This window comes from Centroberyx gerrardi, chromosome 22, assembly GCF_048128805.1.
Source record: "Centroberyx gerrardi isolate f3 chromosome 22, fCenGer3.hap1.cur.20231027, whole genome shotgun sequence".
In the NCBI taxonomy this organism is placed as follows: Eukaryota; Metazoa; Chordata; class Actinopteri; order Beryciformes; family Berycidae; genus Centroberyx; species Centroberyx gerrardi.
In genome coordinates, this window is record NC_136018.1 from 10132775 (window position 1) to 10159210 (window position 26436).

The 26436-nt window shown below is 42.3% G+C and overlaps 3 protein-coding genes across 4 annotated transcripts; all 3 read left to right on the forward strand.

The window, feature by feature from the left end:
- Positions 1 to 897: 897 nt before the first annotated feature.
- agtr1b (angiotensin II receptor, type 1b) lies at positions 898 to 7811 on the forward strand. Its single transcript, XM_071922390.2, has 2 exons — positions 898 to 1010; positions 5625 to 7811. The coding sequence occupies exon 2, from the start codon at positions 5731 to 5733 to the stop codon at positions 6820 to 6822; it is 1092 nt and encodes a 363-aa protein (XP_071778491.1). The 5' UTR covers positions 898 to 1010; positions 5625 to 5730; the 3' UTR covers positions 6823 to 7811.
- Positions 7812 to 8234: 423 nt separating this feature from the next.
- cpb1 (carboxypeptidase B1 (tissue)) lies at positions 8235 to 13011 on the forward strand. 2 transcript variants are annotated; one of them, XM_071922391.2, is made up of 11 exons: positions 8235 to 8299; positions 9109 to 9184; positions 9539 to 9663; positions 9925 to 10024; positions 10137 to 10238; positions 10392 to 10496; positions 10586 to 10696; positions 10830 to 10920; positions 11119 to 11321; positions 12465 to 12549; positions 12824 to 13011. In XM_071922391.2, the coding sequence occupies exons 1-11, from the start codon at positions 8235 to 8237 to the stop codon at positions 13009 to 13011; spliced, it is 1251 nt and encodes a 416-aa protein (XP_071778492.1). The 2 variants fall into 2 exon arrangements, with proteins under 2 accessions (XP_071778492.1, XP_071778494.1); XM_071922393.2 differs by lacking the exons at positions 8235 to 8299; positions 9109 to 9184 and having other exon boundaries at positions 9588 to 9667.
- Positions 13012 to 14851: 1840 nt separating this feature from the next.
- On the forward strand, positions 14852 to 25949 carry gyg1b (glycogenin 1b). The gene is made up of 7 exons (XM_071922394.2): positions 14852 to 14915; positions 17449 to 17584; positions 17707 to 17881; positions 18070 to 18232; positions 22223 to 22349; positions 23595 to 23811; positions 24911 to 25949. Exons 1-7 carry the CDS (start codon positions 14909 to 14911, stop codon positions 25058 to 25060), a joined length of 975 nt encoding a protein of 324 aa, XP_071778495.1. The 5' UTR covers positions 14852 to 14908; the 3' UTR covers positions 25061 to 25949.
- Positions 25950 to 26436: the final 487 nt, after the last annotated feature.

Here is a 26436-nt window from a genome sequence, read left to right on the forward strand (position 1 = left end):
TCCTGGCCCCTTATACACCCTGATCCAAGCCAAGGCCAAGCCTGTGGCAGCTATTAATACAGTGTGTGGACAGGTCCAATCACAATCAGAGCCCAGCCATTCCTTTCATGCTGTGGAGAGGAGAACAAGGGACAGGGAATTGTCATGGGATGAGAGATGAGATCGCTAGTGAAGGGAGAGAGACAGAAAAGAGAGAGGGGTGGACAGGGCGAGTGGTTTGAGATATGTGAAGTAAGGGTACCAGGGTTTTGTCTATGTTAATGTGCAAGTGTGAGCATGTGTGTGTGTGTGCGTGTGTGTGCATGCGTGCTTATCTGGTTAATTAAACTGTAATGCTGAATTGAATACACACAAAGGATTGTGTAACAAGCCTAGTTTTGCAGCACTCAGCAGCTCTACTTGTCAAAATATGGCGGAAAAAGGACTTAATAAACTTTATATAACAGAGAAATTGAGCAAATAAGAGTAGAGATATAGAGAGAGAGAGAGGGAAGAGAGAGGGGGTCAGGGGGTGTAAGGGAGAAGAAGAGGAGGAAAAGAAGAGGAGGAGAGGGAGGAGGCGGAGGAGAGGTATTATTGTGTAAGACTGTGTGTGTGTTTGTTTGTGTGTGTGTATGTGTGCAAGCTCGCGTGTGTGTGTGTAGTGTTGGGCTAACACCGGAGAGAGATGGGCCAGGACAATACGTAGCTGATTGGCTCCGATATTATTCATTCATCATTGCAGTGCGTGTGTGTGTGTGTGTGTGTGTGTGTGTGTGTGTGTGTGTGTGAGTGAGTGAGTGAGCGAATGTGTTTGTGTGTCAGGCGGTATTCCTGCTCGTCTCGCTCTTCCAGTTAAGTTAAATCAGAGGCAGTCACTGGCACACTGAGGTGGTCTCTCTCTCTCTCTCTCTCTCTCTCTCTCTCTCTCTCTCTCTCTCTCTCTCTCCCTCTCCCTCTCTCTCTGTCTCTCCCTGCCTCTCTCTCTCCTGCTCTGAAAGCATCAACAGCCTCCTGGTTCAGCACCACAGGTAAGAGCTCACATTACCTCATTCTCAGGTAGATGTTTTACATATTTTTAATGATCCTTTACCAAGTGTTTCAATTAGACTTTCTGTGATAAGTTCTCTTGTTGTATAAGATAATGTTAATTCATTACGCTTGACAAAAAATGTGTCTCATTCTTGAGGATTTTATGTGTTCTTTAAATATTGATCTCATAAGTCAGTTGGTTGAAACTCCCTGACTTAACCTTGGAAACCCCTCATGTCTAGATAATGACTGTAAAGAAGAAAACAGCATGTTGGAAGTTTTGTTTCAGTTGCTGGTTCTGTGCCACCTGTTGGTACTGTTTGTTTAAGTTGTTCATGTGAAAGTCCTGTGTGTGGGCAGACAGTGTGGCTTTTAAAAAAAAATACATCCAGCTGTGCGAGTAAGGATGGGAAAATCCAGTATGTGAACCATATACCAAGAGGGATGTAGTCTATGCTAAAGTCGGCAGGTCTCATATCTCCATAGAGAATAGGGTCCTCTTCCTGATAAACATTAGCTGTGTGTTCTCTGATAATCCTCACTTATGAAGGATTCAATCCCCAAGACAGAGAGGGAAAAGGGCAGATGGTTAAAAAAAAAAAAAAAAAAAAAAAAACAGACTGGCTGTAGAATACCAGAGAAGGGAAGGATAATTGGAGAGAAGAAGGGGAGAGAGTGATGAAGGGTAAGATAAAGATAACAAGGATGGGAGGATAGGATGAGGAAACAAAGTGAGGGGAGTTATAGCTAGGAAGGTTAAAATTATTTCAAAAATTGTGAATGAGAGAGACAGGTATAAATAGAGAGAGAAATGGAGCAATGGAGGGATTTTGAAGAATGCACACAAAGAGGAAGAGAGGAAAGAAACTGTTGAACACAGGGAGACACTGCTGAAGGCATGGCTTCCCTCCTAGGTGGCCGCTGTTTAGAGACTGCTTAATATCAAGCTACCAAAACAAGGTTTCACTTTCATAGCTCCTTATTTGTCCACCTAGTGTTTTCACATTGGTGACAAAGGTCTTTGAATGCAATATTTAACATAGTCCCACAAGTGGAATAAAAAAAAAAAACATGATAGAAAACAGTAGGAAACAAAAGGGTTTATGATCTCAATGTTATTGCAGTGAAAGTGCCTGTGGCATATTTCACAATATGCAATACAGGAAATGATGGGAGCAACATACGGCCAGAGGTTTGTCCTGTTTAATTGGGACAAGTCACATGAAAGCGCAGTTTTGTAAACAGAAATATGCAGACATGGTTTCTCAAGCCAATATTTCCATTAGCTCCTGCAACCAAAAGTCAAGTCCTCATTTAGCTCAGGGACAGTCTCTCTGTCTCCCTCTCCCACACACACACTCAGTCACGTCCTTCACTTTCTATATATAATTGTGTGTATTTCGGGACAAAAGACATGGTGAATGTACAGTCTATTGATTCCATGTATGCTTTTAAAAAATGACACTCAACTTCATTGCATGGCACCACCATTCCTCATGCTCTACAGGGTTTCTTCAGCAGTGAGGTTGCGCTTGGCAAATTTTTCCTGAGGAATTCAATGAGGAAACTAATTTGGAGGAACTCCTCTGCTGAAGTCACCCCCTGTAAGTTGAGACGCTGGAGGAAGTGAGTTGTAGGAGGGCAAGTTTGTGCTTGGTGCACCAGCTAAAAGCCATTTTATTACTCCACAATATACAAAAGAATGGTAGTGTAGAATTAAGCTGATGCCCACAGAAATGCACTAATTATCAGTTTTGGGACTGGTAGATTTTCTTCAAGAGTCTAGGGGGTGGAGGTGTTGTTGGTGGTGGTTGAGGGGATAAAATGTTATTCCTGTAACATGTTTGAAGATGCAAGCAACAAAAAAAGTTGAGTTTACAACTATGGGAAGCAATTCTGTTGTCGCAATACTTTCTGTTGACTGTATGGGGGGGGGGGACCTAAATGAGGATGATCATTGTTTAATAGTGTGCACAAGGATTCTGCTGAGGTAGTGTGTTCCCAGTAAGATGAAACTGACTTCATAATGGGCTGATATAAATCATTAACTCCATCAACCAGACATTTTAGTGGCTCTCTCTATGAGCAGCCAGATGGTGGTGCTCATGTCAGAGCAGCCTGGTGCTCAGGCCAAGGGCAGCCTCAGATAGCTCTGTTGATGGGAACCATGTTTTTGAACCACGCTCACTCCAGCCCCCCTCACCCTGACTGTGACTTTTGCGTGACTCTCTTGGTTTTAGCTTGTTAAGAAATTCCCATGATCCCAGGAAGAGGCTGCATTTAAATATCCTGTAATAGGATATTTATTGGAATGTGTCGGTCAAGAGCCAGTCGTCACTCTATGACGCTAAAATGTACCTAAAATGTCTCCTAATCCTGATTTTATCATCCAGCATTCTCTGTAAGCAGCATTATATCTGTCAACAGCGCATGGCCTCCTGGTGCTTTATCTTGTCCAAGAGGATGCGGCTTGTTCATGGACCCTGTGAAGTAGTTGTTTACCTTCCTGTCTGTGGTCACCCAGGCTTTATGGCTATCATTCAGTAATGTGCCATCCCATTCCCAGCCACAGCTACACTAAATCACCTGCCTCCGAGTTACCTTCTGCCTGTGCTACCTGACCTTTATTATGGAGCTCACTTACATAGGATAGCTGCTATATGGGCAGCAATAACTTTAAGCCACATGATCAGCCCTGTTTAAATTCACTCCCCTGCTCACATTCCCCCTCGCTTAGTGCGTCTCCCTCATGGAAAAATACTGAGTTGAAATGCCACCCTTTTCAATAATGGAAGAAGGCATGTGGTGTAGATTTTCTCCAATATTTCCATTTATGGCCATCAGAAATAAGTATTAAGAATTTTTCTTAAATTGTTTTAAATCCTTAAATTGGAAAACTGATATGTGTTTTGCCGCTCTCCACCTTAGAGCTTAAACTTACAGCCACCCACTGTTATAATCATTAACAAAAGAAAACACATGTAAATCTAAGCAATGACATCTGTGTTGGTGCTTTAGCCCACTGCAGCAGGTCTGTGGAGGAAGCTCTCAGAGATATTTCATTATTCTGTTGCCCTTGGCATCCAGACATCTTCCATTCTCGACAATCCCCACATCTGCAACCGATATGGTTGTTGCTTTAGAGAAGAAGGCATTTTTGAAGAATGTATCTACCGAAACCTGGTGGAAAATTGGGAGATCTTTGACTGAGAGATAAAATAGTTCTACCGGAGGAGCTCAGACAGTCTTAATGCCAACCAGAGGGCGGTCAGAGTGTGGAGAGTGAAAGTTTTTTAACAGTGCTTTCAGTGAGTAGTTAGCAGTTGCACACAGGACACAGCAGCTGCAACAGCAGCAGCAACTGGATTTATTGTATAAGCAGTTGTTTTATATGTTTGACAAATATCAGGACTGGTTGACATACGACAAAATTTATCACATCAAGGTTTCCGTAATGATATCACTGTATTGTATCCGCTGTAATATGGAAAGAGGGTAAAATGTTTGAAGCTAGAATGCCATCTTGTGGCAAGAAGCCTGCCTAGTTTAGTGATCTGAAGAAATGGCATTTCTATTTTAGTTGCAAGTAATGGGTTGTATATAATAGTCCATATTTCATATTGTAAAAACTGCCCATAAAATTGTGATTTTACTATCCATGTGTTTATTCAATTTCAAACCACAAATTCAAGCCCCAGCATCTTTTCCATTGTTTGGTTTTACTGTAACCACTGTCATGTTGTCATTTAATGTAATTAGTAACAGAAACAATCTTTGCAGCTATAGTAATAGTATACATCAGGCTTGTGCTAATATTACTACATCAGCAACACTAATGACACCATTAAGCTGTTCTATTAAACATAAAGATCCTCAAGTAAAAGGAGAATAGTTTTTATTCCCATTTCACATTCTGGTCTTACAAATGAAGCAAAAACTAGCCTGAGGCAAATTTTCCGCGGCACGCAGGTTTGATTTTCTCACAGAGCAAAGTTTCCACAGTGCTGAATCCCTGCTGTCCTGTTTGTTTAGGTGTGTGCTGATTAGAAGTTCCCATGCTGGGTATCTCAGCACACCAAGGGCTGGAAACGTGACATGTCTTTTACAGTGACTGGAGCCTAAGCTCTCTCTCTGCTCCCGCTCCCTAGTACCTCAGTGTTTAATAGCGTTGTTATCCAAGCACGCACTTTGCCATGCAGTCTTCATTAACACAGGTCGTAACACACAGCATAAATGTTCTCCTTCCGGGTACTGACAGTCCACCCAGATGGACGGACCATTTGATAAACACTGTACAGTTTTACTGTTGCCATTCATTAGCAAAGAGACGTTTTAAAGGAGAAGGCAGAATGCAGACTGTCTGTATAATGATGTTTCAAAGGGCATTTTTGGAATATTGAATAACATACAACATCTGTTTTTGATGGCCTCTTATTTTACAGAAATAACATAAAGCGTCAGGATGGTTTTAATGTGCAGGTCTTTAATGAGCTGGTGTAGGGTGAGCACTTTCATGGGCGCTCGTGTGGATTAGCGTTTATGGGCCGTGCCAATGGTAATGATGACTCTTCCCCTAGACTGTCTGTGACATTTTTGTTGTGTTTCTTTTATAGGACTCGCTGAGGCCCTCGCCCAAGGCCTGTATCAGACACCACAGACGCACCCTGCCGACAGGGCCCCCTGTTTTAAAGTCCCAGGATCTGGCACTAAAAAGGGAAAATGCAGAATATAACGGCAGGAGCGACAGAAGGGATCGATCTGAAGTGCGGCATGTCTGGAAGCCATGAATTCATCTTCACCATGGTACCCGTTGTCTACGGCTGTAACTTTGTCATTGGCATCGTGGGCAACAGCATGGTGGTGGCTGTCATCTATCGCTACATGAAGCTCAAGACAGTTGCCAACATTTTTGTGCTCAATCTCGCTGTTTCTGACCTCACCTTCCTCATCACCCTGCCCATGTGGGCCACCTTCACTGCCACAGGCTACCACTGGCCCTTTGGAGGATTCCTGTGCAAGGCCAGTGCAGGATTGGTCATTTTTAACCTCTACACTAGCATCTTCTTCCTCACAGCGCTCAGCATCGACCGTTACCTGGCCATTGTCCACCCGGTGCGATCACGCAGGTTCCGCACTGTGGTGTACGCGCGTATCACCTGCGTTCTGATCTGGCTGTTTGCTTTCCTGCTCAGCGTGCCCACAGCATTGACCAGGGATGTCCACAACATAACAAACTCTAACACCACAGTGTGCGGCATTCTGCACACAAAGGATGGAAACACCATGAGGCTGAAACACCTCCTGCTGGCCATCAGCCTGATGAAGAGCCTGCTGGGCTTCCTGGTGCCCTTCCTCATCATCATCACCTGTTACTGCCTTATCGGACGGGCGCTGCTGGGCGCGAGGCACATCCAGAAGAGCTCCCGTTCCCGGGATGACGAGGTGCTGCGCATGCTAGCGGCAGCTGTCCTGGCCTTCTTCCTGTGCTGGGTGCCCCATCAGGTGTTCCACTTCATGCAGGTGCTGACCCAGCTGGCAGTGCTGGAGAACTGTGCCATCCTGGACATCATTGACACTGCCATGCCCTTCACCATCTGCATCGCCTACTTCAACAGCTGTGTTAACCCCATTCTCTACGGCTTTGTGGGGCACAACTTTCGCAAAAACCTCCTACGTCTGTTGCGCTGCTCGCCAGGCGGCGCTACTGGAGCTCACCCTAGCATCAGCTCCAAGATGAGCGCCCTCTCCTACCGCGCCTCCGAGGCACTGAGCCTCACGGCCAAAAGCAAGGCCTCCTCTGACGTTAAGTGAGGAAGGATGCAGAGTACAAATTCACTTTCCCTGCTCTTTTTGTTCTGTGGTAAAAGGGCTTGGGATGGAGACATTCCATGCTTTTAGAACCCCAACTGTATTACCAAGCACTGAACCATGCAGACATGGCTGTAATGTTGGATGTTGTATTCATATCCTACTATGAGTTAGTCCAAGAGACATTCACTACCTTGCACAATGCTGATTAGCAGAATAATTATTTGTAAAACATCACACGTCACTGTCTGTCGCACTCACACTGGCAGATGTTTCTCTCTAGGCCTGTGAAATGAACAGTGAACACATCCTTCACTAAATAAAAAAAACAACAAAAATGTTTTTCCAGGAGTTAACTATATCTGTTAAAACAATAGAGTAGTGCCCTGCAAGAAAAGGCTATACATCATTACTGAGAGCTAATCGCATTATATACATATGCAAGTGCTGCAGGATTTTGCCATTTCATTGTACCTTAAGAATACAGTGCAGTAATATTCATGTCCAGTGGTAACTATTCTGTGTGTTTAATTCACCAGTTGAAAGCTCAACAAATTACCAAAGCTAAAACTCAAGAAAATCACAATCTAGCTACAGTATATACCCTCTTATGCTCTGCCAACAACTGTAAACATGGAACAATTCAAAGTGTCTAGCAAATGTGTGATGTAAATTATATCAGCAAATAACCCATATGACTATGATAAGAGGTGCCTGTATGCTATATATGGTATTCAAATTCTGTCAAATTCTGTGCTCCTTGTGATAATGTATAATAAGTGTTTGCATAATAAGATTGAAATGCAGTAGTCAGCGATGTTGCAAAGTCTGGGAGTGACATACTGTATAGATAAAAGAGTGCAACACAAACACTCCAGGTAGGGTGATTATTGTCAATATCTGTGGTGGTTGTCTTTGTGGTATTTAAACATGTTGATAGATATTTTTTCTATTCTGTAAGTGTACAGTTTGTGAATATATGAAAATATGAATAAAATGGAAAAAAAAAATCCCAAGTTGTATATTTGTAAATTACCTCATTTATTGCAAATCATCCTGGTTAGTCATGAAAATGTGCTATCAGTCCTGAATCACTGAAACAAAACAGTGTCAGGAATAACAGTTCATTGCAGTTGATAGAAACTTCTCAATAATCATACTATGAGGAATCAAAATCAAGTGACCATGGCTCCAGGTTTCACCCATCATGCACAACCTCTAGTGTCTGTTAATCATTGATTATGCATCTTTTCGGCCCTGTATCTCCACATAACACCTAAAAATAACAGGTGCATAGTACAGGCCCTTCTAGGGAGGAAACATGACATTGCTGCATCTCAGATGGGGATTGGTGGACAGGTGGAGGGTCGGGGTTATAAGTGCAGTCCAGAGGTGAGCTCAGCCTCACTGGCAACATGAAGGTCCTTCTGCTTTTCGGATTGGTGGCATTTGCCCTGGCTGACGTCACTCGCTTCGAGGGGTAACTTTCTAATATTTGTTGGAGCAACAAAACAATTTTTCTTTCAGATGATGTCATTACCTTCCCAGCAATTCAAAGTATCAAAGTATCAAAATTTGTATTTGTATTTAGAAACATTTTAATGGGCAGAAAGACAGAATGATAGAATTACATTAAACCAAGAGGTTGTCATATGGACCAGGTGTATTTTCAACATTTGTTTTTAGAAGAAGATGGTGTAGGCTACATTAAATAGGGGATTGACCCAGCAACCCTGCGACTGCTGGGAGGCCTCACTAAGAAAAACCTAGATCTATTAGATCTATTAGATCAATTAGATCTGTACCAATTATAGTTAAGAGTTTTTGATACGAGTAAAAACAAAATAAAACTTCCATAGGGCTATATATTCTTACATATAGATTATTGTTAGACTACACATATAAAAGGTAACTTGAATATCACATCTGCAGCTACAGAGACTAAAAGTACAGATTCATAAATCTCTCCAAATGTTTTTTATATGCCACAACTCTGGAGGCATATATAGCTGATATTGATGGACACAGTCATAGAATAACTGATCGCTACATGTTCCATTATCCAATCATGTTGATTCCCTTGTGTCCCTGAGTAACAGAATGAACCATTCATGCTCCTACATCATCACAACCTCTGTGGTGAAATAGTACTTGTGCAACTTCCAGTTACTGCATGTGTTGTCTCTCTCTAAATAAATTCTTATACTGTGTACTATAATGAATGAGTGCTCAAAAATGTGGACAACAAAACGATGGCTATTGTATTTTTACTCTCTTTCGTTTGAACAGAGAGAAAGTCTTCCGTCTGAAGCCTGTGGTTGACGAGCATGTGACCCTCATTAAGGAACTGGCTAACAGCATGGAGGTACCGGTCCGCCTTCACACACACCCCCACCTAAGTGTGCTATTCTCACTCACTGCAGGGGTTAAATTGGTTTGCTAAAGGTGATATAGGCTAAATTGGACCTACTTTCTCAGGTCATTCTGATCATCCATTCAATACTTGTTCAGATGGTCAAATCATTTCTACATACTATTTCTTCTTTTCTGAATGTTCAAATTAAACACCTGTAGCATTTGGACATATCATATTCACTTCACAATAAGAATTCAACTCCCCACAATTTGCCAAATGAGTGGTTGAAAAACTCAGTGCTGTCTGACTTCATCTCTGAACGTCTCAACGTGTTCAAGTGTTTGTCTGTGGCGCCATCTGCAGGTCGACTTCTGGAGCCCCGAGAGCGCTGAGCTGGTGACCATCGACATTGATGTGGACATCCGTGTGCCTGCTGCCTACATTGATATGGTGTTCACCATGCTGCAGCAGAACGACATGGAGCACGAGTAGGTCCCAGTACACATTTACACTTCCTCACTGATGCATCTCCAACCCTAATTTGTATTGTTGATGTTTGGATGCTTGTTTAATTAACCCCTTTTCCAAATTTGAGAATATCATAGTTTTATTATCATTGCTGAAGAACTCAATTGCTCAATTATCAATTGCTGAGAGGTAAATACAGAATTGCTTGTGTGAAAGAGAATATTGTGCCAGGGTTTTCTCAGATTCAAAGACAGAGCAAATAAATAGATTCTCATCTCCAGGGTCCTGATTGAGGATGTGCAGGCCTCTGTTGATGCCGAGGCTGACAATAGGCCTTCCCCCAGGGCTCACAGCTACACCAAGTACAACTCTTGGGACAAAGTAAGAGGCAAAAAAGATCATCCCATTCATAATTTCTATCCCCATTGGTCTTTTACTCCCTCTCCCCTGATCTCACTCCGTGATCTCATTCGCTCTGTTCTTTTGATTTCAGGTCCAGGCCTGGATCTCCTCCATTTCCTCCTCCAATCCTCAACTGATCAGCAAGCAAGTGATTGGAAACACCTACGAGGGACGCCCCATGACCGTCCTCAAGGTATGCCTTCATTTATTTGAAATCAAAATAATATGAATATTGGTCCATCATATTATACAGTGTAGAATGATGGGCATGTTTATATTGTATGATTCCATTTATCAAACATATCATGACTACAATCCTTCTAATGTTTCCCTTTAACAACCACAGCTCGGTAAGAAGTCTAGCTCCACCAAGCCTGCCATCTTCCTGGACTGTGGCATCCACGCCAGAGAGTGGATCTCTCCTGCCTTCTGCCAGTGGTTTGTCAAGGAGGTAAGGAGGAAACCCTGATGGGCACGGCTAGTATTAGGAAAGAGGTTTCTGTGAATTATAGAACCTAAACCTCTTCTGATCTCCCTCAGGCTCTGTCCACCTATGGCAGCGATTCTCAGATGAGCAGCCTGCTCGACCAGATGGATGTCTTCGTTCTGCCCGTCTTCAACGTCGATGGCTATGATTACACCCACAAGAGTGTATGTTACATATTCACTTCTAAATCTATAGCATAACCTAATGGAGACCATGCTGTACTGGTAATCTTACAGAATTTGTTGATTCGTTAACTGTGTACTTGAGTGTGCGTTTTGTGCATTTTGGGGACTTTAGAACAGGATGTGGAGGAAAACTCGCTCCAGGAAGTCTGGATCCAGCTGCATCGGAGCTGACCCCAACAGGAACTTCAACGCTGGCTGGTGCAGTAAGTGGAACATGGACAAAGATTGCTCATGTCTTAAGCGTAGCCATAACTCATTTCGAAAGTAAGAAATTCAACTCATGTATCTAGAAAAGGTTTTATTATTGCAGCCAACTGAGGACTAACCTGCTGTCACCATTATTTACTTCTGTCCGTTTCCCTAAAAGCTTTACAACTCTCCTCAATGTGATTTTACTATAGCCGTCGGAGCCTCCAGCAACCCCTGCAGCGACACCTTCTGTGGGCACAAGTCCGAGTCTGAGATTGAGGTCAAGAATGTTGCCGACTTCATCCGCAGGAACAAGTCCGTCATCAAGGCCTACCTCACCATCCACTCCTACTCCCAGCTGCTGCTCTTCCCCTACTCCTACACCTTTGATCTGGCTGCTGACCACAGCGAGCTGGTCAGTCACCATCACTTGCCACAAATGACTTATTGTACATTATACAGATGAATTGGTGCAATGAATGGGTTAACAGATGCATCTTAGAGCATAGAGATAGAGATTTTAAACACAGTGACGATATATTAATTGCATCTGAGATATGTTATATTGGGCAGCACATTTAAGGCTTTTTGTCAGAATGATAGTAGTGTCACCATGTTTATTGTATTGACAACAGATTAGAAAATCACTTACACCAAATATGTCTAATTTGCTATAGGAGAAAATTCTTCAATCATATTATGTAGGCATCCATGGATGCCTACATAATGGGATTCATAATTATATTGGGATTCATAATTATAATGGGATTCATAATTAGGATTCATTTCAACATGCTTGAAATCAAATTCAAATACTATCTTTAACTTAAAAATAGCATGAAAAATGTATTTTTAGTGGTTCCAGGAGGTTGAGCGTCTCCATTCAGAGAATATCAACATATCACAATTGTCAAAAAAGAAAAGATCTTAGAACACATAGTCACTCATGTCCCTTTCTCTAAAATTATTTCCAAAACTTAACCCTTGCACAGTGACTTCACCCAGTCCCATTATCATTCTTATCTTAAGTCTATACTTAGCTGCTGCAAATCATTTACTCCCTGACTCCGGCTCATGTGGCTCATTCTCATAGGAAGCAAGCAGCTCTTTTACATCTCACTGGGGTGTCCTAGTGCTGTGGTTAACACTCACACCCCTGGATCACACATCTCTGCCTCTCTATTACTCACTTGCAATTTTCCTGCTCTTCCAGCACTTTACAGAACAAAAGAACTCCGGGAATCCGTCATACCTGATCTTTTTGTCCAGAAATATAGTTTCCTGCTTGTGCATTATTCTGGGGGTTTCATTTCCTGTAGACACACACACTGCTGCTTTTCACTATTATAATATCAGTAAAAAAAAATTTTTGTTTTGACCAGTGTAATGGATGCTGGATGCTGCAGGACTAATCACATATTCAGCATTCTTACTACTTACTGTTTGTAATTACAGTTTTTTGGCACAACATGCACTTCAGTGTGCTTGCACTGTTATGTTTGCTCCTGTACAGTGTTTCTGCTTCAACTAAGCTGACTGTTTCTTCTCTGTGTTGCAGATGAAGGTGGCTGAGGGAGCTTCTGCTGCTCTGCGTAGTCTGTATGGCACCCGCTACACCAGTGGACCTGGTGCTGCGACCATCTGTAAGTGCAATTGATGTTGCAGCCAAATTGGTCTCCATAGTGGAGATAGGGCATAGAGAGGAAGCTTGAGAGTCTATTTTCCACTCCTAATAGTATGTATTATAATGTGTTCACAATGCACAAAGCTCTATACATATGGCCTCTAGAGGCTACAAAGGGTCATGACTTATCATAAACCACATTAGATAACAAAGACAAGAACCAGTATTTGTTTCAAAGCCCAGTTATTACTATATCTATTCTTAATTACGCTCTTCCCCACCTCTCCCCTCAGACCCTGCTGCCGGAGGCTCCGACGACTGGGCCTACGACCTGGGAGTGAAGTATTCCTTCACCTTCGAGTTGCGTGACACCGGTCGTTATGGCTTCCTGCTGCCCGAGTCTCAGATCAAGCCCACATGCGAGGAGACCATGCTGGCCGTCAAGTACATTGCCGCCTACGTGCAGAAGAACCTCTATTAAGAGAGCGGAACTGCCAGGACCCCTGCCAACTCAACTCCTCTCTACCAACCCCCAACCCCCTTCACCCCGCAACCTCTCAGCCATCTCTAGCCCGTATCCATGGATACGGGCACCACCCGCCATGTTTTCTCACTGTGCTTGACAGAATGTCAAGATGAGTGCAAACAATAAAATCAATGATCCATCCCCACACGCTGAATCAATTTTTTATGTGTGTATATGATAATATAGCATTTGATGGACTAAGAATTTGTCATTTGTATGTAAAAATATGATGAAAACAATGATGTATGGTGAATAAAATAATGTTGAAACTTTACAGCCCATATCACTAACAGGCCAGACAGACCTGTCAACTGCATTTATTGCAACAAAATTACTAGAACTCATTTAAATAGTTATTTTGTAGCAATTTTATGGCTTAGAAAATTCCCCTTAGCACAACAAAACACAGTGAGCCATTACATTTTATTCCTGCCAACCTTTCAGAATATTAGCTTGGACATTTTGGTGGCTCGGCACTTGCCAAGACAATGCTTTTGAATCATAAAAGAACAGGAGGAACAAAAAGAGCCATGGATTCACTGTATCGGCCCCTTTGAGACTTGGTGATCCCTCTTGTGCACTGGCACTGGTCCAGTAGTGGTGGTGGGGTGTGTGTGTGTGTGTGTGTGTGTGTGTGGGGGGGGGGGTCTATCCTTGAGGATTTTAGTCCGGCAGCACAGTACGTGACAACCATACAGTACTGGCTCCTTGGCAGCGCCTCCACTCTGCCAAGCATGTGCCCGACTGCAGAAAATAAAGGGGCCAAAGATCAGCGTTGAATCTCACTGCACTGGCATAAATTTGAAAAGCAGAAAGTAGAGGCAAATTTGGATGACTGAGTAACATTATGATAAATGCACTTTTGTAATATGTAATACTTTTATAAATATTTAGTATTGTTGGAGACAAGTGCCATTTTTCTTGGTATTTTGTCATAGCTTTTCAACCAGTTTTCACATTTTATTGAGAATCAGTAGTGTAGTCTAGGGTATGGAATATATGCTGTATGCCGTATGCAATATACCCACTTCTTTTTCTGTGCATTTAAAGTACACTCACCTATTACCCTTAATGCCATTTAAATATACATAGGGTACAGTGTAGTAGGCTACAGGCTACTCATCTCCTGAAGTACCACAACACCACTTATGCTGAGATTTAACTCAAGGAGTCTCCTGAGACTACTAATGTGTAATCTGAGGACCAGTGACCTCCACCGCTGATTTGTCTGCCCTGTAACTGTCTAACTGTCTTGTTGTACGGTCTCTCTTCCACTAGATGGCGACAAAACAGCAAATGTTCAACAAGGAACATCATGTTCTCAGCACCTCATTACAGCATCATCTCTCCACCTTGTCTTGAGCAAAGCTGACACCAGCCAGGGGAGCTGCACGACAGTTGTTTGAAAGGTCAAGACTGCAGAATGAGGTCTTGGACATGTAAAATAATGTCTGACTCAAGATGCATCAAACAATATTTCCTTGCTGTGACTCAGTAGCCTTGCAGAGTGGCAGGGAGCTTCCCAAAACGAGAACAAGTAGCAAAACAGATACGGCGTCTGTTTTTTCACAAATAACAAATAGATGACAAATAGATACCTCGCCTCTGTACATTTATATTGTATACAAATTCCTTGTGTAACTGTGAGTTGAACCTCCTGAACTGCAGGGGGGCGGTGTCTCATGTTAGTAGTAGCTAGGTGGGTGTGTAGAGAGCGTCACATGACGCTGGGTCTAGCTACTGTCATGCTGGTATAAATCCACCTCCATATATTTAGTCAGTCCTTTCTCCACGCAAAGCTGCTGTGTCTTTAAGTCCAGGCTACAAAGTAGCTTCGACTTACTCTTCAGTCATGGCTGGTATGTAACATTACGAAGTTATGCTTGATAGTTTGTAGACGTTTTGACGAGAGAGTAGCGGTCAGATATTCAGTGTAGCTATCTGCATGCGCAAAACTGTTGATTCATTCTGTGTAGCCTACTATGCGCTTTGACAGTTTCCAAGTGACTGTAGCAGAAGTTGGAGTAAGCTAGTTACAATATACCGTTACAAAGACTGTTTGTGCGTTGTTTTAAAGAGCAGGACGTAAGCATGGAAAAATAACAATGTGTCATTATTTATTTATCGGTAGCCAGCTGTAATATGAAATGGTACAACCTGTAGTGCATATCTGTGAGTCGGTGTCCTGTTCTAAATCCCTGTCAATTTCTGGGTTTAGTAGCCTAATATTGGTAGGCTACTGCAGCAGCCTCCTTGAGAGAGCAGAGATTTCTGTGCAGGACTGGCTGTAATCTGTAACCATTCCTCTGTCTTGTGTTTAGCTGTCTCTGACACTTCCCAAATGCCTTTTTGTACACGAAGCAAAACAGTCCACGAGCTTACACCATTGCAAGTGCTGAGGCTAATGGCGACAACATGGAGCAGCCAGCCATGTCAGCAACATGATCACTATATCTAACAGCCAGACAAGAGAGATGAGAGATTGTGTAACTTGTTTGTCATTTGACTACCGAGTTTCCAATCTTTTTCATATTAAGGGAAAGCAAATAGATCAGTATTAGTCCAGAGACCACCCAGGTGATAAGATATTGTCCTATGAACCCCCATCTAAGAAGATTTTGGTTGGTCTATGCTGTAGCTGGGCAGATCAGAAGTCAGTCTTACATTCTCTCCTGGTGCTAACCTATAATGAATGAAATAACACTGAGATGAAGTTACCCCTCATTTTGTTGGGGACCCTTTGAAACCCCTGGTGTTCCTGGACCCTGTTCCTGTGAGCCACAGGTCTATGTCATGATTCCCCACTACTTCATTTCCACTTTTACTGTGGTGTAAGTTGTTAGGACCAGTGAGAAATCCTCCTCATAGCTGAGGTGGAAGGGGGCGTGTACAGCCTGGTTATGCAATTAGAACGAACTGTGAATTCACTGAGCCTGGGCTGTGACTGAAATAATAACCCTCTGTTTCCAGCTTCATTCACCATGTATCTGATGATACATGCATGAATATTACAGCGTTGTTTCTAGCAGCCAATTGAAATGGGGGCGTGAGAGAGAAAAGAGGGTGGGGTGTTGAGTGTAAAGACAACGAGACACCAAGACACAGGACAACTTTTCCTGGCAGCTCTGATGGGCAACAGTGCCCCGGGAGTTGGCCCAGCATTATTGCTTGAATCATGTAGGAACTTGATGCCCGTAAACATTTTAATAGAACTTTCACCCCGTGTCTTGCTTTCTTTGCAGTAGCTGGGAGCATTGCCCATTTACACTGCACCAAGAAACTGCCAAGTATATCACCACCTTGTAAAGCTTTAGTCCTTGCTTACTTACTAATGGCTTGGTTTGTAGGGATAATTATCTAGCTGCTTGGAAATGTGCTGTGTGCTGCTGATATTGATAGTACAGTACTAAGGGGGGTATTATACAACCCAAATGGGATTAATATTGGCCCATAGGCTGTGGTCACAGAACCTCCCCAGCTGCCATGCTGACTTCATCATCTCGATTTATATGTCTTCTCACAAGCAAGTCATTGTTCTGAGACAAGACTTGGCAGGTAACTGATAGATTTTCCTCTCTGGCATGAGAGGTGGTGGTACAGAGTAGGCACCACACTGCAAATAAATAAAAAAAAAACATCTCAACAAGACATTTCAGCTTTTACTGGGTACTAGAATCAAATTTTTCTTAAAACAAGTGAAAAGTCTTACAGTCGAGTCAGATTATATCACTTAAGAAATTTGTCTTCTTAAAAAAATTTGAAATGACAATATCTTGGTGTGATCTGCCTTGAGATGTTGCCACTTATGGAAAAATTCTCACCCCATTGTCAGATGTTTTCTCTTATTTCTGACAGCTTATTAAAGGAAAGACTCACCCTAAACACATAAACACTGTATAAAAAAAAACACCTATTGGTGTTGTTTTTTGGTACATTTTGTACTTTTCTTATTCCTGCAGATAACTGGCCAAATGTAGACTCAAGATATTTCCAGCAGCTACAATGGAGTTTAATAGCAGAAAATTATTCAACTATCTAAAAACTATCTGGTTCTATGTTATCACTATCGCTATTGCTATTGTTCTCTCCATCTACACGTACTTAATGCAACAAGTTGAGGCACATTCTATGGGAATTGTTGAAAGGCATTTTGTGAAATGCCTGAATCATTAAATGAAGTGGAAGTAGGCGAGGCAGGTTGGGGGAGTTTTGTACGCGAGGCAGGTTGAGGGAGTTTTGTACGCCAAAAAGTAAATTGCAACACTTAATCACAAAATAAAAACGGAACACACTGAATCATCGCAAATTGATGAGATATATAACAGAGAAAGAGTATCCAACAGTGTAATATGTTTCTAAACTAAATCATCAATGTGTTTCTTTCCTCCATAGACCAGGCTTTTGTGACATTGGCTACCAACGACAACTATGCTAGGGGAGCCATGGTTTTGGGCAAGTCCCTGCGCAACCACAATACATCCAGGAAGCTGGTGGCACTCATTGGTCCCCATGTGTCCGATCCCTGCCAGTAAGAAACCTTACCTCCCAACAGCAGCACAACACTTCTGAATCACACCCAATGGCATTCCCGTCTTGTTTCCAAATAAGACTATTCATGGCTGTTCATTCCTGAGTGTTGTGAACCATCAGGTCTGTGCTGAAGAGGATCTATGACGAGGTGAGGGTGGTGGATGTGCTGGACAGCGGTGACACGGCTCACCTGGCTATGATGAAGAGGCCTGACTTGGGCGTCACCTTCACCAAACTCCACTGCTGGACCCTCACACATTACTCCAAATGTGTCTTCATGGACGCAGACACACTGGTGAGAAGATGGGATGGGTTTACAGTTATTTCTCTTAGTTTGACTGAGCATGCTACAAGAAAATACTCAAGACGCTGTACCTTTTTGTTGCACTGTACCTTCACCAGTTACATAATGCATATTGATCACTGTGGGGGTGTGTGTGTGTCTGTGTGTTTGTTTTGTATTTGTTGGTGTCTGCATCCTAGGTGGTTTCAAATATAGATGAGCTGTTTGACAGAGAAGAATTGTCAGCTGCTCCGGACCCTGGCTGGCCTGACTGCTTCAACTCCGGTGTGTTTGTTTTTCGTCCTTCTTTGGAGACTTATGGCAAACTTCTTCAGTTTTGCACAGAACACGGCAGCTTTGATGGTAAGCCAAGAGAGATATATTTCACAGATTTTTCTCATATTCTGTCAGTGCCTGTTATTGATGCTTCACTCAACTCTATGTACCCATTACAAACTGTACCTTACCATTGCTATTGTATGAAAATCCTATGTCAACTGCAAGTTTAGGTTGTATCAAAATACAATTTTCACAGCTCACTGCGACAAGAATGAGGATTTAATATGTCTAGCTTTGCAAATACTTGTGGTGTTTACCATTTGGTTGAGTTTGGATGCTAGCAGTCCTTTTCAGTCATATTCAAACATGTAGAGTTTGACCATGACCTTTGAGTTCTTGGTAAAATGATTTAAAACCATGCTTGTTTATCCTCCCTCCTAAGTAAGGCCTTTATCGAGCTCAGTGCCCGGACACAAGGCTCTCCTGTCAGACCATCCAGCCCTACTGAGTTATTCTCAGGGGCTCCGGGGTGGGGTGGAGGTTAAATTTGAGAGGCCTCGTTTTGCACAGGCTACTGGTTGACATTAAACAACTCTTCCCCCTGAGACACAAGTGAATTGTGGTCTTCTTTTTGGCTCCTTATTCACTTGTACAGAACAACTCTACTCAAAGTGGCTGCTGGGAGAATCGGTAGTGCGTACTTGGGTGGGGTGCTGTGGTTTTGCTGAACGTACGTGCTCCACCTGACAGCTGCTTTGTTTTTGTTTTTTTTAGCATTGCGTAAAACAGCTGGAATCCTAACACTCCAATCAACCACTACCATTTTTTTCAAATGTTCCTAAGGTGTCTGGTAAACATTTTACCATGACAAAAAGCTCATTCATGGAAAGCTTTCTCCATATCCTTTTAAACACTTGGACACCCTAAAGTATACAGTTACGTCACTCGAGTTGAGCTTCACATAACTTTTGGAATAACTAGGTACACTGTTGTACAATGTTACATTTGACTAGCATTCAGCTAGCAGCTTTCAGCTAATGGCAAAGGTAAAACAAGCCAGAATTTGAAATTGAGATTTGATCTTTTGTGAATGATTGGCATGTATTTTGACAGTACATTATACGGTGCATTTATTGATAGGATTCACAGTCTTATCTCTATTAGCTGTCTGTCATTGTCTTGCTTCCTTCAAACTGTACGTTAACAGTGGGACCACTCTCTGAAAGAGAGAAAGTGCCATATGTAACCAATTGTAGGCTCCAGATTGAGGTGCTGGAGAAAACCAGTTCATGTAAAATTTGTGATTCTTTATATCCGATCTCTGTAAACTTCCCATTTTATTTTAAGCTGCACTGAAGCTCCTAAAAATTGCCCTCTTGTATCCCCTCAACTATTTTCACCTCTGTACTTTCATCTAAATCATAGTCTCTGTCAGGGTGCTGCAACCTCAAGCAATGTTGCAGTAAACAAAGAAAACAACTGTTGGGTTAAAAACAAAAAAATCTTACTTAGGGCCCCCAAAAGCTGGGGCTGCTTCTTGTTAGTGGCAGTGAGCCCTTTAACAGGAAATTACAATAGAGCTGTCCTCCTTTCGGATATGGTAAAAGAGATTCCACCATGGAAAGTTCAGCGGAAAAACCAATTAGTCCGCTTAATAGTGGCTCATGCTTTGAAGTGCAAACTCATTCTGGCTGCCACAAGTGGCTGTTGGCAACAATTTGGTGTGTCTGCCATCACAATAGCTGGAGCACAGACAAAAGACAGTACTGTCTTTTAGTTTTTCCAGTAAAGAATACTCTTTGTCAATGAAAATGCATCTAATTGGTGATTTTGAGATATATTTTTACATCCAGTATTTTAATGTGATGCCAGCTTCTGTATCCCCCCAGAATTACTGTATGTTTGAATGACACATTGATTGCCTGGTGGTATGCTAATGGGTAAAGCCGTCTTATTTATAGCCAGGGATGGTCTTTTCATGTGCACTAGGGTATGAGTTGAAGTCCCTTTGACCTTTTAGCATTTCTGTTCTGCTCTACCATGAGGAATACATGATGTACGTGTGCTAACTAATGTACACCTAGCTTTCTCTCTGCAGACCACGGACAATATCAATAAAATTGTTGAAAGAAAGAGAATTATTTGTGTGTGTGGACCCAGAGGCTGTATCTCCGGGTCTGAGGCTCCAGTGTTGTCTGCTGCCAAAACAAACTGGCACGGTTAGATGCACATTCTTGCTGAGCTATGCTCATCCCCTCAAAATGAAGATGCTCGGTCCCATATTAAGTTTGAAAGCCTCAGGGGAGTTTCTGGGTTCAGACAAACAGCAGTTATGGGCGTTATTTTAAACTGCAGCAGGCTGTGGTTTCACAGACTGTACAGTCCTGTGCTTTGTAAGATGTACATGTGAAAGTTAAAGGCCAAGATCTAATCATCTCTTGTGCCAGTGTCATATGACTTTCTATATGGCTACTAGATGAAATAATTCAGCATGGTCATTAAATTAACTTGTCACTTTGCCTGGCTTCAAAAATCTGTGTTCTGGTTTAAGACGGATTGGATTAAGTTGATTAATTCCTGATTTACATGACGTTACAATGGAGATGTCCATTGAAAGAAGACATTCGTTTTTAACAAGGCTCGATTCAGATCTGATTAACTGAAGTGTGTGTGTGTTTTGTATGGGAGTGACCTGAAGGAGGCAGCAGTTAGTCCTTAGATGGTTCATTATTATATTAGTTGTGGAGTACTGACAGATAAGATCAATGTCAAAGTCTTGCTTTTGATGTGCAACCATCAAACTGCCACACCCAGACCATGTGCAAGTGTGGAATTGCAATTTAGCTGTATTGACTGATGGGGTGAAACCAAAGTGTGGAAGACGAGAGTAGGCTACACAATAGAGGAATCAAATGTACATCATCATTTACTAACAGGCTATGATACTGCATCCTTCTGAAAAGTTCATAGCGTTGCTGAGCAGATTTTGGATTTGGGCTGTGCATGTTAGAGTCCAGTGTGCAAGCAGCAGGCAATCTGTCTTTGTCAAATATCAGCTGAGTGAATCCTCACCGCTGTGGTGGATTAGCCACGATAGCCCAGACTTGCTATTTATACTCCTGGGGCTTGCTACAACACACACGATCTTTGACGACGCACCACCAGTGGAACGCAAGGGTCTCCGCACAAATGCAAACAGGCTAGACGCGTTCTGTACATCGTGTCTCCTTCACCCTCTGTACTGTCACTGTCATCACTATAAACTTCTGCTGCCTTACGTGCATGACCTCGTATAGTGTAAGTTAGAAATGTCTCTGGTGATCCCTTGCCTACCGTGTGCACTTTGCAGAGAGCGGAACTTACTGTTAAGAGCAGCCAGTGCCTTGTAGTGAGATACTTGCATTTCAAATGAGCATAGCCTTTTGTAAAGTAAGCAGATCCGGTTCTCTGTTCAGAATGTGTGAGAACATTGTTGTAATGGCTTGTCTGGGCTGATCTCATCAGATTGCTGACTAATGTAGACCAGTGTCAGCGGAAAGACTAATTAATCTGGCAGTCACAGGTGTAGAGATCAGTTGACTGCCACTCTCACTCAGCTTTTCCTCTTTCAGTAAAGCTATCCACCCATAAACTAAACCTGTCAAAACATTTTGTGAGTTTAGTGTGTTTTCATGCATACATCTGGTTTCTCACTACTGCTAGATGTGATCTTATAAAACTACAAGCTTCATTTCAGCCCATATGTCTGATTTAACCGATCTAGACTTTGAACACATTAAGTCAGGTGTGCTATCTCTTATGTGGATCATGATTGTAGATCTCTTCCTGCATAAACGCTGGTTGTGGTTTGGGGGGGGGGGGGACAAATCAGACTACGGGAAGATGGTTATGCCACTGTACATTTAGTACAGTGGTGTACATTTACCACATAAGATCTGACTTAAAAAAAAAAAAATCAAACAGAAAATTTGTAAAGATTATTCTTGATAAAAGTCTGGTGTTAATATACTAAGTGTGGAAACAGTTTTGAACTAACTTAGTAATGCATACTGATTTTTTTTTTTTCTTTTGCAGGGGGAGACCAAGGGGTTTTGAATGGCTTCTTCAGTAACTGGGCAACAGCTGACATATCGAAACACCTCCCCTTCATCTACAACCTCAGCAGCATAGCCATCTACACTTACCTTCCAGCATTCAAGCAGTAAGCACATCTATAAAATATTCCTAAAAGAAGCTTCTCTCAACATGTTAACGCCCTTTAATTTGGTCTGTTTTTTACTATCTATTATGCTTTATTGTACACTTCAGAGACTTATTACTATAGCACTTGTGATTCCGTCAGTATAGCTGAAATCTTAGGTATGGGATGCAAAGCCAAGGTGTAAGCGGATCCGCAGTCACATGAAAGTCTAGTCATGCCGTGACATGACATCAGGTTACCGGTGAGGTGAGCAGTGAGATCCCAGTAGCTGGAGCGGCACTCTGCTGGAGTGTCCCCCACCAGGCCTCAGCTTTGGGTTGCATATCCACCCTGGGATCCCAACAGCTGATACCAAACCCCAAAATAGAGCAGTTTATTTAAAGACCTTTATGCTTTCCACCGGGACTGGTTATTGTGCACTCAGCCTTAGCCCCCCCCTCCCCCCCCCCCCCCCTCCCTTCTCTCTCTCTACCTCCACACCCCTACAGACCTATCATTGACAAGCTCTTGTGTTTGAGGATTAAAATCAGTTAATGGAATTTCCTTGGCACCATATCAAACTAGATGACAGATGACATGCATGTATTTACTTGTTGCTATTTGCCAGCTCACAGTTCTGCAATACACAACACACCCCAGAGTGCCAGACAGAGACATTTGGTTGATTTGTGTACACATGCAGAATGCCATTACTAAGAAACGCATATCTGTAGGGCTTGGCTGGCTAATTCTCAGCATGATGGCAGTGGAATTGGCGATGGCCTGATGGCAATGTAAATCCTTGATTGTATTCAAAGTTGTTTTGATATCATTAGCCCATTACAGAATGAAAGCCATCTTGAGCAGAGGGCCTATTCACACTTCTCCCTATACAGATTTAGTCTCCGTTTTGGTTCTCAGTTATGTGTTTTGAAGGCTGATTACCAATATTGTGTGCCAATATTCAATTTCTTTAAATTTGACCATTCTTTCCCACATAATTTGATAGTTGTCAGGGTGGAAACGCCCCTGAAACACTGAAGCAGGGTGACCCAGCTTACCTATTACCCTGATATATCAGTCTAACACTAGGCTCAGTATGTGTTGCCTCCCAAGAAATCACATGAATAATAATATAGAATTTGTTGGAGCAGTACATACCAAATAGGAGACTAATACCAATTCAAAAAGTCATCCTGATAAAGCATCCAAAACCAGTTTACTTGTTTAAATTCTAACCTGCATTCACTTTATTACTCTTTTCAGATATGGTAGCAATGCCAAGGTGGTCCATTTCCTGGGGAAGACCAAGCCATGGAGCTACACATTTGACCCCAAAGCCAAACAGATCAGAGGAGATGTGCAGGAGGCAGCCACACATCCCACTTTCCTCCTGGACTGGTGGACCCTGTACTCCAGCACTGTGGTGCCCATGCTGCAGGAGCACTACGGAGACCAGCCTTTCCACTCTGGATGTGTGGAGGTGAATAAACAACACATTTGTTTTCTCTGACCTGTAACCCTGCATTCAATATGCGAGCAACTTTATTGATTGGTCGCCCTATTCTGACGGATTGTGGGCGGTGTGAGAGGCTCCGATTGCATCCATGTAGTCTGGTGCAGCTACAAAGTTTTGAACAGTCAAATCGTGTATTTTTTGCTCCCATTCAATTCCAAATGGCATAGAACTGTGGAGACTTATTCAGTCGGTAAAGCTAATCCATTACAGTGAATGAGAAGCCAGCAGTTGCATTTTGCAAAGTTGCATCACAACGCTAATATCAGGCAGTAGGCCTAAACTTTGTCATTTTTAAAGAAGTTCCATTCACCATAAAACATAACATTCAACTAGTAGCTAACCCTTTAACCCAGGACGTCTCGTTTACATGGTATGTGCCTTTGGCCACTGAGCCACCAGGACGCCCCCGAAAGCATAACTATTGTTGAAATCTTATGAAACTAAATCTCACTGGTAGGGAAACAAGGAAGCGCGGAAATCTGATTGGGTGTTGACAGTCGATGCTGTCAACAACCTTGTTGACAGTCCACAGAGTTTCCCTGGTGCCTCAGCTCCATAGGAAATTAATGGACTTTCTGTGACTTGTTGCTCGCAGTGTGAACGTGGGTAAGATGCGAGGAATTGTGCTGTTTCCTTGTAGGCACATCTACTCTCTTGTCACTTAAGTGTTTTTTGTGTTTTGAGTCTTGATGATGTACCTTGTCTAATTGTCTTCCTATTCGTCTTATAAAGTTCCAGTTCAGTGACGTGGTCTTTTTTGAGACTGGACAGGTATGGATTAGAGGATTTCATTGTAATGGCTTAATAACAGTTTGTCAGCGCCTTGTTTACCACTATTGCTGCTCTTAGTTGAATTCCATCAGAGCTTTTTGCCATGGCTCTGTGTTTGCTGGTGGTAAATAGTTTGGAGTAGCATCAGTGTGTTAATGCTGCGTTAGGATCATTGCTTCAAATGGCAATGATCGTTTTCTAAACGGTCCATGTCTCCTGTCACATTTCCTTCACTGGCTGTTTTTCCTGCTCTTTGTTTTACTATTGTGCATCTTTTTTCTTTTCTGTTCAGGAGGGAATCTACTCTTCACATGCACAAGCGGCCATGCCCCACATGTCCTCAGAAGAACGGAAGCAGAAATGGGAGCAAGGACAGGCAGACTACATGGGAATGGACTCATTTGAAAATATCCAGAGAAAGCTTGATTCTTTTCTCAAATAAATATGGAATGAAGCGGAACATCAAAAGACCAATTGCAGTTTAACAAACTAGCTGCACGGGTCTTTCAAAAACATACTGTAATGCAAGTTTAGTCTTTCCTTCCCACCTATTTCTCAACTACAAACTGGTTGAGCCTCTCCCTTCACCACTACCCACTCCAAAGACAAGGCTGTTTAAATGGGAAATGTAGCCACAATACTCTAAACAGCTTCAATCGTCTATGCAAGTTCATCACCATCCAGTTAAGCCTGTCACTAGCACCTGTTGTGCTACAGTGAAGAAGGCCAGGCCAAACATGATTATAACATAAAATTAATATTATTTTTGTACTCTCATTAAACACTGTGCCAAATTCATTATTTTTTGCACGTCAATGCCCTTTTTGTAAATGGAATGGAAACATATCCAAGAGTTCTTTGAACCGGGCCTCCTACGTCTGAGTGAGTGTTGCATAGCACTTACATGTGTATTGTCTTTTTCCTTTTTTCTTTTTTTTTTACTATTCAGTCAGTAGAGAATAAAGTAGCATTTTAACAATATTCTGAACTTAAACATTTTCATTCAGTTCTCAGAACTTGATTTTTTTCTTTTGAAATGAAACTAAAAGCCTCTGTTTACAACACCTTTGTTTAGATTGAAGGCCACTTAATATGGTTCCTGTTTGGATGGGTCTTCAGTCGGCCTTATACACTAGCAACCTCAGTGCCTGTTAGACTCTTTAAAGTCTCCTGCTCTCTGTCATCCTGTCCTATCTACTCTTGACTAGCACTTCTTTCTACTGTCCTTGCAATAAGGTGATTAGCTGTTTAGCTCACCGCTGTTGTACTTGACCCAGATGTTGCCTGTACCACAGAACCTGTCACCTGGAAAAAATAAAACATTAAAAGTACTGGATTGACTGACGTGTTTTTCTTGAACATTTACAAGTCCTTAGTAGTGCTGATAATACTGGAGTAGGCTATATCTTCATTTGCTGTTTGTGTGTAAGATTGGGGTGTAATGACTCTAGGGTGTAGATTTGCTTCTAACAGCATAACTCATCTAGGCGACTTGACTAGAGGCATTATGAAGTGCGTTGATACATTTGGCACAGGCCTATCTCAGCATAGCCAGGAATTAATTTCACAACTAATGTAATTCTTTGCTAAGATGGTTGGCAACAGATGCTGTCATTGGAGAAGATAGATGAAACTGATATATTGACAAAATAATGTGTCCAAACAGCGTGGGCGTTATCAGTAACCTAATACAGACTTGCATGATGCTGTTGCATGCAGTGTTGCTTAATATTAGTTTTCCCTCATCATAATGCATTTAACCCAGTAGGAATTTCTAGAGCAGTATTTTCTTGGGAAAGCTGTAGAAGTGGTGTGCCA

Bases quoted from the DNA above. Each gene is read 5' to 3' on its own strand.
- agtr1b (XM_071922390.2), top strand. From the start codon at position 5,731: ATGCAGAATATAACGGCAGGAGCGACAGAAGGGATCGATCTGAAGTGC.
- cpb1 (XM_071922391.2), top strand. From the start codon at position 8,235: ATGAAGGTCCTTCTGCTTTTCGGATTGGTGGCATTTGCCCTGGCTGAC. The intron at 10,697-10,829 runs GTATGTTACATA...TGGGGACTTTAG, and splicing joins ATGATTACACCCACAAGAGT to AACAGGATGTGGAGGAAAAC. The intron at 12,550-12,823 runs GTAAGTGCAATT...CTCTCCCCTCAG, and splicing joins ACCTGGTGCTGCGACCATCT to ACCCTGCTGCCGGAGGCTCC.
- gyg1b (XM_071922394.2), top strand. The intron at 17,585-17,706 runs GTAAGAAACCTT...GTGAACCATCAG, and splicing joins CATGTGTCCGATCCCTGCCA to GTCTGTGCTGAAGAGGATCT. The intron at 18,233-22,222 runs GTAAGCCAAGAG...TTTCTTTTGCAG, and splicing joins AGAACACGGCAGCTTTGATG to GGGGAGACCAAGGGGTTTTG.